Source organism: Chaetodon trifascialis, chromosome 16 (genome assembly GCF_039877785.1).
Source record: "Chaetodon trifascialis isolate fChaTrf1 chromosome 16, fChaTrf1.hap1, whole genome shotgun sequence".
In the NCBI taxonomy this organism is placed as follows: domain Eukaryota; kingdom Metazoa; phylum Chordata; class Actinopteri; order Chaetodontiformes; family Chaetodontidae; genus Chaetodon; species Chaetodon trifascialis.
The window spans coordinates 14,496,192-14,510,220 of NC_092071.1; the positions used below are offsets into that span (position 1 = coordinate 14,496,192).

The 14,029-nt window shown below is 41.1% G+C and overlaps 1 protein-coding gene across 9 annotated transcripts in view; it reads left to right on the forward strand.

Annotated features, from left to right (window-relative positions):
- The window catches only part of LOC139345188 (disks large homolog 4-like), a 61,354-nt gene that overhangs the window by 31,828 nt on the left and 15,497 nt on the right, over positions 1-14,029 (forward strand). For 6 of the 9 annotated variants that reach the window (XM_070983727.1, XM_070983729.1, XM_070983725.1 and 3 more), the window contains exons 2-3: positions 88-249; positions 6,858-6,914. In XM_070983727.1, coding sequence (XP_070839828.1) covers positions 88-249; positions 6,858-6,914 — 219 coding nt within the window. The remainder of the gene's footprint in view (positions 1-87; positions 250-6,857; positions 6,915-14,029) is intronic. The other 3 variants (XM_070983730.1, XM_070983724.1, XM_070983726.1) reach the window with 1 other exon arrangement.

Here is a 14,029-nt window from a genome sequence, read left to right on the forward strand (position 1 = left end):
TTAAACATCATCAACCTTTAAAATACACTCATGCATGAAACCTATTGGGACTAACAGCCTCATCTGGATCTGTGTGTGTGTCTGCAGAAGTACAGGTACCAGGATGAGGAGACGCCCCCCTTGGAGCACAGTCCAGCACATCTGGCTCCAGGGAAAAGTGCCGAGATGCTTCATATGAGTGACAAGAACCTTGCTGCCATGGAGGCCATTCATGGCTACACACCACACACACATATCTCTCCTGTCAAGGTAAGACACACACTCTCACACATGCTTTATTCATGTATGTGGTTGATCAGGACTATTACGAGAGCACAAAACAACGTCAGCACTCATCATCATCATTCGTCGACCGGCAGGTCACACTTACATCTTCACCACGGGAGTGTGACTCAGTGTGACATCGGTATCGTCTTTTTTGACCAAATATTGAATTAAATTGTGAGCCACTCTGCAATCTAATTAGATTAATCGGAGATATTTACATTTTTGCTGCAGATCAGAAACACTTGTACAATTATTCTAAATGTAGCGACTGCAGAAGTGGATAACTGTTGATTGGATAAGTAAGGGTGCTAATGTTTTAAATCAAAATGATGTATTACTCGGTTGTTAATACAAATACTAGGTCTGAACTCCAGAGTTCAATCACCAGACAGATTTGTCTCATTGTAATTTGCTGCACTCAGAGACACAACACCCTCTAAGCTTGTTAAGTTTAGTTTCATTTAGTTTAATTCACACACAAGTGGTTTCATTACAACACATTATCTATTATAACTTTGCACTTGAAATGATGAGCTCTCAATTTTTCAAACTCCTAATTCTTCTACATAAATACTTTGACAGGAACATAATGCGTTTATGAGGAAATTCGGCCCATGGCACCTTTAAGTGTCAGCTTTATGCCTGTGTGAACATGCATATTGGGTAATTTGATATGGAAGCTTAACAGCATGGAAATCAAAGTGCAAGTGGACACGAGATATATTGAGTAACATGATCACCTGAATCATTTCAGGATGTGGTCAGAGATCGATTGATCCTAATAGGTTTTAACGTGTACTAGCAGTGATGATTCCAATTGAAATACAATCTCTCATTGTTTTGTAGAGGAAGAATCTTAACAGCAAATAGCAAGAACAGATGCGTGTACTGTAGCATGCGTTTGTTTCACTTACAGTGGAAAGAGTAATTCAAACACATGTGGGCGCTAATGTAAGCCGTACAGACACCCAGCTGCTTCTTACAGTATTTAAGATACATGTCTTACAAATGCAAAATCGAACGCAGAGACACAAACCTCTGTGAGACATTGACGCAGGCAACACAGAACTCCTGGTTACACAGTCAAAAGATACGGCTGACATCAGTGGGAATATGAGCAGAGTCACATTGCTTGAAGTGCACTAATGAATACATACTGTAGCTACAAATGCAAGCAGGTGTAAGCTATAATGCATACTCAATAACAATCCATCTCATATGCCCACACATGTAATTTAACAGCCTCACTGGCTATTAAGACTTAAGAGTTCCTGTATTTATTTGCTTTGAGGGGGAAAGTGTTTTTCTATTTCCCTCATGGGAGTACACTGAAGCCCCCGAGGAGCAAATATGTCCATTAAAAGGCTCTAGTTTAATAAGCAGAGAGGAGAGGCTGAGTTATTGGTGCTTTACCGCTGCTATTTAAAACATACAGGGCCTGCTCAGGTTGAGCTGGCCGTGTAGATTTGTGTGAGATGTTCAGTTCAGGAACAGTGTCAAATGAAAACGCAGCGTTGAAATCCAGGAATGCACAAGAAACTTCAGGACACAAAAGTTTTATGTATAACAGTCTGACTCTGTGTCTATGTCACTTTATAAATAATCCATGATGATCCATAATGAAGCCAGCTGCCTGTGGCTGGAAGAGGTCGACAGCAGAAAGGTGACACATGTCAGTCTCTGTTGAACCAGATTTGTGGGATATTTTAGGGATGATGTACTGTGACAGTTAAGAAAATGGACAAAAAATGGCATATTTTATCATTTAATTCGAACAACCATTCGATTTTTACACAGACATCATGATAAAATACTAATAAAACAGAGTAAAAAACATGAAATTGTTTGCTTTTACAAAGGGTATGCATGCCATCCGTTTCTGACCTTTCTTGCTAGTATGATTAATTCCCTTTGTGCCGCTGGAGTTTGTCATCCAACACATGCCAAGGGATCAGTAATTATTCACAGCTGATGGATGCATGATTTATGACGGTGACGGGGAAGGAGACTTGCTCCTTTCCCTAAAATCCACCATTATGAGGTAATTTAAGTCTGTTAAAAAGAATATTTAAAATATGATGTGTGCCCTCCAGTGTTTCAGCTCCATTACGTGACTCATTCAGTCATTTCTCAGACACTTGGTGATATTAGAAAGTCTGTCTGCCAGTATATCTGTGAAGTAACATACAGGAAATATACTTTTATGATAAGTAATAATTACATTGTCAGTGAGAAGGTTAGTATCTGTAATATGTCTCCAGATAAAGTATCAAAAAATTATCACGCCAATCCCCTTAAACAGGGAGAAACAATGATCATGTGTCTACAGCCTGTTGTATTTTTTGCTGAGTTACTGTCAATCCCACATAAACTGCCCTGCTGCCATAAATACTCACAATACACAACAATGTATATTAATCCACAACTGAAAATAGTCCCCAACAACTGCACCATTCACGAGAAGCATGGCGTGTAGTGTGCAACTAACTCACTGTGTGATGTGATCAATAAAGTACCTTTCTTTCTTTCTTTCTTTCTTTCTTTCTTTCTTTCTTTCTTTCTTTCTTTCTTTCTTTCTTTCTTTCCATTGTCAGTTTTGGTCTTTTCTTTGTTGTCTTAAACTGGGTATTTAATTTAAGGATGTGATATTTAGACTGACCTGCAGTGTCAATAATAACAGTGGGCAGTCCGCATCAAAATTTGTCTGTAGGAGGCAAAACACTTCAGTCAAGGACGATCACTTAGCATCAAAAATAGATTTCTTAATATGCACAGGATGCAAGTTCCCTTGCAGGATGCTAATGTCCGTGCACAGTCAAAACATTTTATTGGCTGTACTACACGTCTTTGTTGTCCTTAAGAGTCTGGACCATCTTGCCTCGCGCATTTCATTCAAATCAGTGCATTTTACTGCAGGATGGTGTTTTTTTTACAAGCGAAGGAGAGAGCAGAATCATCACGACAAGGTAGCCAAGATGAAGAGGCTGCAACACAACTTTCTGACTGCTCATCAGTCAGTGGCACTTGCATAACATGACTTTATACCTTTAATTAGCTCAGTATTATTCATGTGTTTTTCTAGCATGCTTGTCTCAGGCCTCGGAGCTTTCTCAAATCCTAATGTTGCTTCACCCACCTATCAGCAATAGGTTGCATTAAAAATAAATGAAGTGTTCGAGTGCGAGCTGAGAGTGTTTCTGTGTCCTGTACTTTATGCAGGTTTTCCACATGCCTGAATATAAATCAGTCCTTTGCTCAACTATTTTGTTAATTATAGTAATTGATAATAATTAAGTAATCTGCTCCAATAATAGCCACATTGTATTTGACTGACTGTTTGGGAGGATGTTTCCTGTTTTTACAAACAATGTGGGAACACGCCTCACAGGCTATAACACTCCGAATGTATAATCTGCTCTATTTCTTCATCATTTTATCTTTGTTGCATGCCATATTATCTCTTTGGCAAGCACGCTGTGTAACTAGCTTGAGTGCGAGCATCTAAAGCACTCCATTCATTCACAAAGCGATAAATGTGACACAGAGAAACACCAAACACAAACTACACTTGAATATCTTTGACAGTGACAGATCTAAGATCTATATGGTCGTTTCCTCGCTACTGTGGTTTCTTCACACCACAAAAGCACTTCTGTCTGCAGGAGTGTGTGGTTTATAACGAAGCTACAAAAACCGTTTCTCAGCATAGCTGCTCCAGGTAATACTTTTGTGCAAAAATACACCTAAATCATAAAGTCCCAACCCTCCTAACACGGAGTATTCCCTCCATTTATAGAAATGGAGTTCTGGTGCTCTGTAGGTTTGCAGACAATAATAAATGAAAACTTTAAAGTGAGATTAAAAAAAAAAAAAATCATTCACAGGCAATATGTAAAACAGTGGGAAAAAGTAAGTGAAATGAAAATTATAGTGTTAGGACCCAGCCTGGGGGAAACCCTGGCGCAACATGAAAAATGAGACTCCCTTCTTCCCAGCTCCCAAGTACCATCAGCAACAAAGAATTTGTAGCCGTTTAAAGGTTTGTTTATAATACATTTCACACAGAAATATGTCGACTGGCTGGAAGCGGAGCTGGGAGAAGCCGGCCTCTTAAAGCTTGGGGGCTGGAACCAATCAGCTCCCTGTAACGACCTCCACACTCACACAGTCAATCATTCACTCGGCTAATCAGCCGAAGCTCACCTGCAGCCCGTCACAGCAGAGACAGAGAAGACAGATCCACACACAGAAGACATTAAAGCGCATACGTGCATACAGAGAAAATGTTCCTATGACATCGAAGCTGCAACAATAGCAACAAAAACTATTTTATTAAGACACCTATACTCCAACAAAACCCCATCTTGAGGATATTTTTTCTTATCACATGAAAGGGAGCATGTTGATGTTGTTCACAGTGTTTTGGGAACCAGGATTGGCCCGATTTCTATTTCTGGAATAGTGCCATTATTTATGAAGTCTTGTGTTTCTCTTCAGGGAGAACTGAATGCACTGTGAAGTATAAAGGTCTGGGCTCACTCAGTTCAAAGTGAATTGTTTGCATCATTTCATGTCAGTGGTCTGCATCCTTGAACAGTTATAAAAGATATATTCTTACGACATCAGCTCAATCCGAGGCTGACTGATGACTGTGGACAAACACTGTTGGAGCCATTTTGCTTTTTACTGTGTATTCTGCTGGATTCTGATGTCAGGAGGGTTGTGCAAGTATTAACATTTCATGCCTGATGAGTTATAATTACATAAGTGTAATACATTATTAAATCTGAGGTAATTACATCATAATGACCACGATGGCAAGATAACGAGGGTTATTTTTTGTTGCTTGTTGTTGACGAGGATGATGATGTTGATGGCTGCTTTATCTGCACCTTGTGTCACCCCTTGCACCAGTATTGCTTCCTCACTCAGTGTAATGGCCTCCTCATGGTGGCTCAGTCTTGACTTTTTTTTTTTGGTTTGGTGACCCCGTTCATTACTGTGTGACATGGTGAGTAACTTCAGTGGATACCCTTGCCTGCATCAATCCCATTTTTCGCGTGCTTTACTTTCACATCTCTTATTAGCTGTATGCTTGTCCTCCCCTCATTCCCCTACCTTCCTCTTCTGGTTGCTGGCAGCAAAAGGGTCAAAGACTTGTAAGCACAAGGTTGCCTGAGTTAACTTATTCATCTGCAAGGAAAGTGTTGATGGTGGTAATTAGTGTTAGTTAAATGCCATACTCTGCTATTGTAACAGCTATTGCTGATGTGCCAGCGAGCAAAAGTCCAAAATGTCTCCAGTGGAGCCATTAATAGAGGGGCATGTCTATATTAAGAAAGACAGGTGCACAGGTAGTATCAGTAAACATCAGGATCAGCATGAATCACCACTCAGGTAGTCCTACTTGGATCAGCAAATACAGCTGTCCCAACATTCATACTTTCATGACTTGCTTTGCTGCAATATAAAACTTCTCCAGCGGGAGGGAAAGTGTCTCCTGACATGTGAAAATGCTGCACTGCTGCTGTTTGTAAAATTCATAGGCACAGGGTACATTGTTTAGCTTCAGCGGTGCAGGGTAGAATCCATCCTGCTGTAACAGATGTAACAATGCCACTGTTCTTCATTGGTTAACCGATTCTGAATAAGCTGTTCATCAGTCAGCTGTCAATGAGTCATTTGGGGGGAACCAGCTGCTGTATCATAAAGCACACGTAGTGCATTTTCTGTTTGATTGTCTTGACTTGTTGTTTAAACTTATCAGAATCAGAATCAGCCTTATTTGCCAAGCATGTGTACACAGAAATGTACTGATGCTAATGCTAATACTAATGTACTGAACATAAAAACAAGCACAAGGGCAACAAATACTGAAGATATAGAGGTAAAGAACAGTAGAAGACAAAGAATGATCAGAACTGTAATGTATACAATCAGGTGAAAAGGGATGATTTTATATTAAAAACTACCAATGAACAAGATCATAAATGAAAATCCAGTGCTCTAAGTTGCAAACAGAATGAAGAGTGCAAAGTAAATTTATGGTGTACTATGTAACAGTCAGTGCAGAACATCATCTGATTAATTAATGCAGGCAAGTGACTCATTCACATAATTACTGTGGAACAGTTTTAGTGGTTTTAATATCTTGAAATTCATGTATCTGATCTGAAGACTGATATATGTTGTAAAAATGGATGTAGATGCAGTCAGTGTTCGTGGTTTGCCTTGGGTGCCCCCTTTAAAACAGATTTTATGCAACACTGTAGTATATGCTTTTTGTAGGGAACACTGCTAAAAGTTCATATATCATATCCAAATCATATAGTATGAGTTCATTATAGATGTTCTTATGGATATACCTCAGTATTAATATTCATAGGTGACGATCTTGGTCCGTGTAGCAGTCCTGGTAACCTGCTTTTGGTGGCCTCTGGTGTAAATGGGTGTCAGAGGTGAACTTGTCAGCATCCCCTCTGATCAAAAAATGAAAACCAAAACTAAACAAAAAAACAAACCCACTGTTCTTCCCCTGTACCCATCCGCATGCCCTGCACAATTACCCTCTCCCTTCTGTTGTTTTGCAGCCTGTGTTGATGTCTACGGGCCACACTCCAATGTACACCTCTGCTGTTTCCACACTGGTAAGAGCACAGCGATCGGCACCGCTCCGTCACCCCGAAAGTTACCAGTGTCATCATCGGTCATCATCATCATCATCATCACCAGTCTGATGTTGTGTCTTTGTTTCCTGCCTTTGCTGGATACGGTGTCACTCAAAGTTTGGCTGCCCAGACAGATGGCTGCTCATTCAATGCTATTTTATCTGTACTGCCAGAGTACGAGGTCATCTGTTTTCTGATGATATCTGTGTGTTCATACTCATTGTCATTCAAATCTCCTTTGTCTGACAGATTTGTTCCGCTTGTTCTCAGTGACTATTTTTGGGGCCTAAATTCACACGAAAAAACTTTTTTAAATGTAGTGTTTCCATCACGCTATGCTTCTATATTTCTATGCCTGCATCCTTGCACCAAAGCTACTATGTGGTGAACATATCAGAATGGATCATGGATCATCTAGAATCAGTTTGTCAGGCAACATTTAATACACATGCACAGAAACCAACCCTGAAATATGTAAATTAATAGAAAGGTGTGATTCTAATCCTAATGTGTGTCACTGTTAAAGCTTCAGAGTTATGTGGAAAGTGTCATCTAGCATGAGGATGGATAGACAGATATATGTAATCATTTTGCAGGACAGAGTGGAGCCTGTAGGTGTCAGTGTTAGACTGTGCAGAGAGACTTCCATAACCTTGAGAAGAGGGCTTTGTTGATTTCTCTATAAAACATTTTTTATGATCAGACAGTTTGCATTAGCCTCGTGAGCCATGAATTGCTCAAAAGATTTTGTCTGTCTTGCAAATTAGAAAGTGGCAGAGGGACTCCCTTCCACCTAAAGCAAAACAACAAGCAAAGTGACAAATTGACAAATCAGTGCAAAAGCTAGTTAGAGATGCACTTGAAAAGGATGATAAAAATCTGGCTTTCAGTCCCTCTGCCTCTGTTGAACAAGCTCGATGCCAAAAAAATGCGATAATCTGCTAATCCTTTTTTATGTATACTCAATTGAAAACAGTACAAAGACAATACATTTAAAGCTTTGCCTCATTTGCTCTATTGACTTTTGTACGTATGTGTTTATTCTGAATTTGATATCAACAACACGTTTCAAACAAGTTGGGACAGGAGCGACTAAGAACTGGGAAAGTTCTGGAACGCTCCAAAGACACCTGTTTGGAACATTCCACAGGTAAACAGGTTGATTGGTAACAGGTGACAGTATCATGATTGGTATGAACCATCCTCAGGATGGAGTGAGGTTCACCACTTTGTGAACACATGAATGTATAAAGGATGTTACTGCACGAGCTCAGGAGCACACAGTTCATTTGAAAATGACTGCACTCTGTTTTTATTTACGTTTCATCGGGGTTGAAGTTAGTCTTGTAACTATACATAATTTCTTGCCTTTGTCTGCTTGCCCTGACCTTGAACACATACCGTCTAATAGGACCAGCTTATAATTAAACCGTTTCACTTATGGGACATCCTGCACCCTTCAGCACAAAGTCATCAGTGAGAGAAATGTGTTTGTACCCCTCACACATTTACAGAAGTACTTCATACGGACTGCATATGCATGCATTCAGTATGCGCTGTCTCCATGATGCATTGCAGTAACGCCTCTGTGTGTGGATGCCTTTGTAGCCGGTGTAGTGCCCGTGTGGTCGTCATTGATGCGTAGGTGGTGTCGTCAGTCTGTCTCTTTATTGCTTTAATGGTGTGGGGTTTGCCAGTACCACTCCGGGCTCCATTGATTTATGGGTAGGATTGTCTATGGAAGCACTGCAATGGTTTAGCAAAGTAAGAGGAGGTCTTTGGGTTATGTACATGATTTAGCAAAGAGGTGCTTTAGCTTCAAATGACATCTTTTTTTTAACTAATGTAATTAGAATTTTTTTTCACACTGCACAGAACTTCTGATATTGATCTGTGCTCATATTAATGAATCTTCCTACCTCTTCCTCTATATGACTCTATAAGTCTGCTGTACCATGTCCTCCTCCCTGTTATGGGTCTTCATAAATTGCTATGACATCATGCATGTAGGGTTGGGTGATGTACTTTATGCCATGTGTCCACCGGTGGGGATTTGGCAATACTGTTTCCACCGTGGGAGCTATCCCTGAGTGTCTCTACTATATATTTGCAGCAGGCTGTATAGCAAATCAGGGCTGGAATCTCACATCATCTTGTGATCTCATGATTCTCCCATGATCTTGCAGATCTGACTTCCTTGCAAGGTAACAGGATTTAGGCAGTAGGAGTGTCACTACTGGATCCATGCATCCTGCCTGATTCTGCACATGTGCATAGGTCAGATCCTAACAACAGAAAGAAAGTTAGTTTTGTTGTTTTCGGTCTTTGATGATTTCAGTCTCTTTTCAAGGTGCGAGACAGCTTTTTGGCTCGCATGGAAAATCCAAATGAAAGAAGAAACCAATGAAATGATAAACATATGGCACAATATGGTTATTGTAAACCATTTTTTAATTGAATTTATAAAACAATTACTGTATCATGGTATATACCCTGACTGTGATGTTATCTTCTATCTAAGAGCAAACACAAGATAAAAAAAAATGTTTTTATATTACACATGGTATACGATATATGTAGCACACACAGACCTCTGTGCAAGGTGGCAAATCCATTATTTGCTCTCTTATCCAAGAGTAATAGGGTTAAGAAAAGGGTTGTTGAAAGGGCTGTTTTAGAAAACTAAGGCTAAGCTAATGAGCATAAAGTCTTCTAGCTTCAGTGTAGCAGAAAGGATATTTCCCTGCCTTTGCACTGAATCCCATAGGCACCTAGTTATCGAGCTAAACTTGGCTGAATTCAGCATTCAAGCCTCACATGCAGACATAAAAGAAGGCATCCCTGAGTGTGTGTGTGTGAGTCTGAAGAAGCAGTAAAAATACCACAATTACCCCAAAAACCATCTATGTCTTTAAAATTCCATTCATTCTCTGTATTTTGGATGAGGTTCACTCACACGTTAACTCCCCTCAAGGCAGTGCTTGGACTTTATTCACTGACATATATTAGTCTCAAAAATAATCTTAAGGAAGCTGTTTTGTTTGTTACAGTGAAGGTAGATCCTTAACAGATTAGAGTTTTTGAGCTGAAAATGTTACACAACAACTGCCATTTATCCTTCACCTGACGAGCAGGGAGTGAGTGCTTACTGAAGACCCCCACCACCCAGTTTATGTTACACTCTGTCTCCTCTAATGAAAAAGGATGCCTATCACATTCTCTCCTCCTCTCACCACAGAATTGTTCCTGTACATAATACGTTTCACACAAATCCCCTTTAAACAAAAGAGCCGACCCCTCTAAGATGTGTCTGGCAAAACAAAAAGAACATTTTAAATGTAAGGATTCAATTACTGTTTTCTGTCCTGTTTCCACAAGAGCTCTCTATTATACCCTCCCCTTTCTGCTCTGCACTCTTGTCTGGTTGGTATCTGGTTTCTATCTTCATTTTCTCCGTCCTCCTTACTTTTCTTTAATAAATGTTTAAATATGTCCCTGCAGCTTCGGTGTAATTACAGTGCAGCAGCAGCTCGGGTCCATTGGGAAGGAGAGGGGGTGGGGGGAGGGGGGTGGAATATTGCATGCAAAAAGAGGAGGAGAGAGCTGTTCACGCTGAGTGGCAGAGGAAGACAGATAGAGAGGGCCTTGCAATTGGAAGGGTGAGAAAATTAGATAGGTAGACTGAAGAATTTTATTTAACAAAATGAGAACGTCAGCTGACAGCTTGTCCTTCAGCGTGTCCTTACATACGTCTGTTCAGTTTGCATGCCTCTGTGTGTGTCAGTGTGCGTACATTACGCTTGTCAATTCATCTGTCTTTCAGAGAGAGACAGAGAGAGAGCTGGAGTGAGCTGTTAAAAAGAAAGATGTGGATTTAAAATCTAATTTGACTCTGTTTCTGATAAGCGGTTGTGTGCCTCTATAAGGCTACATCGACCATTAAATAATTTATTTGAGGACAAATAATATATGGCAAGTGTTTGTGTAATTTCCTTTGCAAACATACCATCTGATTCTCTATCTGCACTGTCTTTCAAGTGTTCTGCTGTCCATGATTATCAGTTCACTGGCAGCAGAAGGGCAGCGAGGCTTGAGCAGGACTGTAATGAGAGAGTGTATGAAGGTTTTAGATAAATATTCCCTCAGAATGTTTCATGATGGGATGAGGAATGTTTTGATATAAACAACAGTGAAATGCTGTAATTTGCTTTTTTAAAGAAAACTAAAGGCTGTAACATAAGAACAGAACAAGAAAAACACCTAAAATGACCTGATTAAGCTCCATTCTCCCACCCTCGCTGCTACTGCTGTGTTTTGTTTCCACTATCCTGACTCACTGCCTGCAGAACTGGGGCTTACAGGCCTTCAGCCCCGTCTCAGTTTCCAGTGTTCCCTTGGACGAGTCAGGCCAGTTTGAGCTGCTTGTCCTTCGAAGTTCAGCCAAAGTATAATTCCTCCCCCTCTCACATCACCAGCATCGACATTATACAGAGAGACAGCTAAGTAATTGCCATCAAACTTTCCTGCTCGCTCCTCTTTCCCTGAGCAGCGGTGATGGGAGGGGTACAGTACAGTAGCAGCAGAAAATATGAACTGCATTCTCACCGAGCACAGACCAGTAGCGGGGAGGCACCGCTATCGCAGTCCACTTGACGAAGAGTGGAAGGATCTGTAAATGCTCACTTTCACTCTGGAAGGGCGATTTCTGCAGGCAGGACGGCTGCGTCTCGGATAATAACGAGCCTCATCAGCGATGACTAATTTTTACAACCCGAGCCTGGTCTGGAGGATTGTTCTGGGCTTCCTCAAATGAAGTCTCCAGCACCGACACAGCAAGAGGAAGACACTAATTGGGCTCTCTTTGTAATTTTGGATTCATAATTGTCCAAAGGTGTATCCTGTGTCTAAAGCGTGCTATCTTTGGTATTATGCTTTATTTAGATTGAGTGGGAAGCAAAGCTGAAAGAGCACGTGTTGTTAAAATAGATATTTTTTAATTGAGGCAATCTGGACACTCTGGGGTTTTGGATCATCTGCTATGGCAGGGCCTAGATCTAATGGCTCACTTTGCAATAATGCCTTTGCGGTATCGTTGAAAGGGGACACTTCTGGAGCAGGCTCTATGTCTTGTGGACACACACTTGGTGGGTGTGTGTGTTGTTTTGGGAGGTGAGCAGGGTCTGCTCCCAGTATCAACCGTGATTTATATTTCGGCTCTGAAGCAGAATGTTCATGTCCGTGTGGTACGCCAAAAAGATGGGCTGCCGGTTCCTGAACAATGTACGGAAAGCCAAGAAATATCGACATCATAAGATGGTAGGCATGCTTTTAACATGTTTGCTCTGTTTTACTGTGATTGTGCCTCAATATATTTGAGAAATCCTAATGAAAATGTCATTGTGCTCAGTGGCTTAGGAGTATGTTTATGTTGTCGTAATGGTACCAAGGCTTTGTTTATTTGCACAGATGGAAACCTCAGGTCAAGGCTATGGCTGCCCTCCAGGCCTGTGATATATATATTTTAATCACAGTGAGCCTGAGTAATTGAATCTGGTACTAATCAAATCCTGCTCGGTCTGTGTGTTTGTGCGTGCTTGTGTGCAGAAGTAGGTGTTTGTGAGTCCTCCTCTAATGGTGTGAAGGCGCATTTTCTTTCACTTAATATTCCAGCAAACAAGGAGCTGTAGGTGACCACCAGCTCCACACCCCCATCACCCCGCACACATCCACATATGCCATCACCTTTTCCTGCACTCCACACATGCATACGTGGGATTTAATAAGGAGCCAATGAGTGAGCAATGTGCATAATTTGACATCCAAATTAACCTCTGTCACATGCTGCACCAAAACCCACACAGAAGCATGGAGGCAGCCAAATCACCAGCCATTGAAGACACAAAAAAGCACAGCGACACATCACAAAACACTTCACATGGGTCTTGTTCTATCATTTCCATTTCTTTAGCAGCCTTGCACAGCCCTAAGGTAAGGGCAGTCTGGAGCATATGGTGCTGTTATCTGTCTGTACCTCTTCCTCTCAGCAGTTTTTTTTGTATACACGCTAAAATTGCTGCTGTCAAATAACACTTTTCCCTTATCAGACACATACGAATTCATAGACTGACATTGCACATATCAGCAGAGGTCATTATCTGGCTTTTATGTGTTAAAGGCTCTCCAGCTCCTGCAAGGTGTGCAGGGCATGCAGCGTTAAATGCAGCGTCTAATGCAACCTTTGGTTTGTGTCCAGTGCCAGCTAATGCGTGACATCATCCCCTCTGATGATAGTGAGGTGTTCTTTACACACTTAATCTCAACATGAAGGTAAAGACAGCAGTATTACTGGCATTATTTTTTAAATGTTCATCAGACTGCGAGCGACTTGGGTACACAGAGTAGGTTGTGAACCTCAGATGAATGCACATGTGAGCAGGTACACGTGCACACAGCGGTAGAGATTGATCAGATTAGCTGACAGTCTTCTGATTCACATATTCATGAAGGAGAATGCACAGTACAGCGTGCAGCTATGGCTTTAACAGAGGCTGAAGGGTCTCCAGTGCTAAACTGCCAATACTAACTCTATTTATTCAGCTCTTAATGGAGGAAAGAAATTGATTTAAACACACTGCTTCACTCGTTTGACGCTCCGTTGCATGCCTCAGTACCGTGCAAGCTAGAATATTGATGTCCATTCTTTTATTCAGGAAATGATGAAATCACACGTCACACAAAACACTGTAAAATCTATGAATCTGTTTCTGCTGTTTTCTCTTTGCATATGCATATTCTGGACTTATTTTGCTGCATTCAAATCCATCAAAGAGTTAAAAATCTGGCCGTGGATGGATGGGGGCGCTGCCTGTAGAGACATGGCAGAGGACGTGTTAGCTGAATAGGTGGTGCTAGGTGGGCAGGAGCAGCCAAACACTGTAAATCCTAACAACCCCAGCGTGGAAAGACTTGACAGAGCAGAGAGAGGGAGAGAGGGCTCTGTCAAAATCCCTGCAGGGAAACTGCCTGCTCTGAGCTTAGATTTCTGCTGGCTATACTCATTATTTCTGTCTCCAGATAAGGATGAATTTGACGTA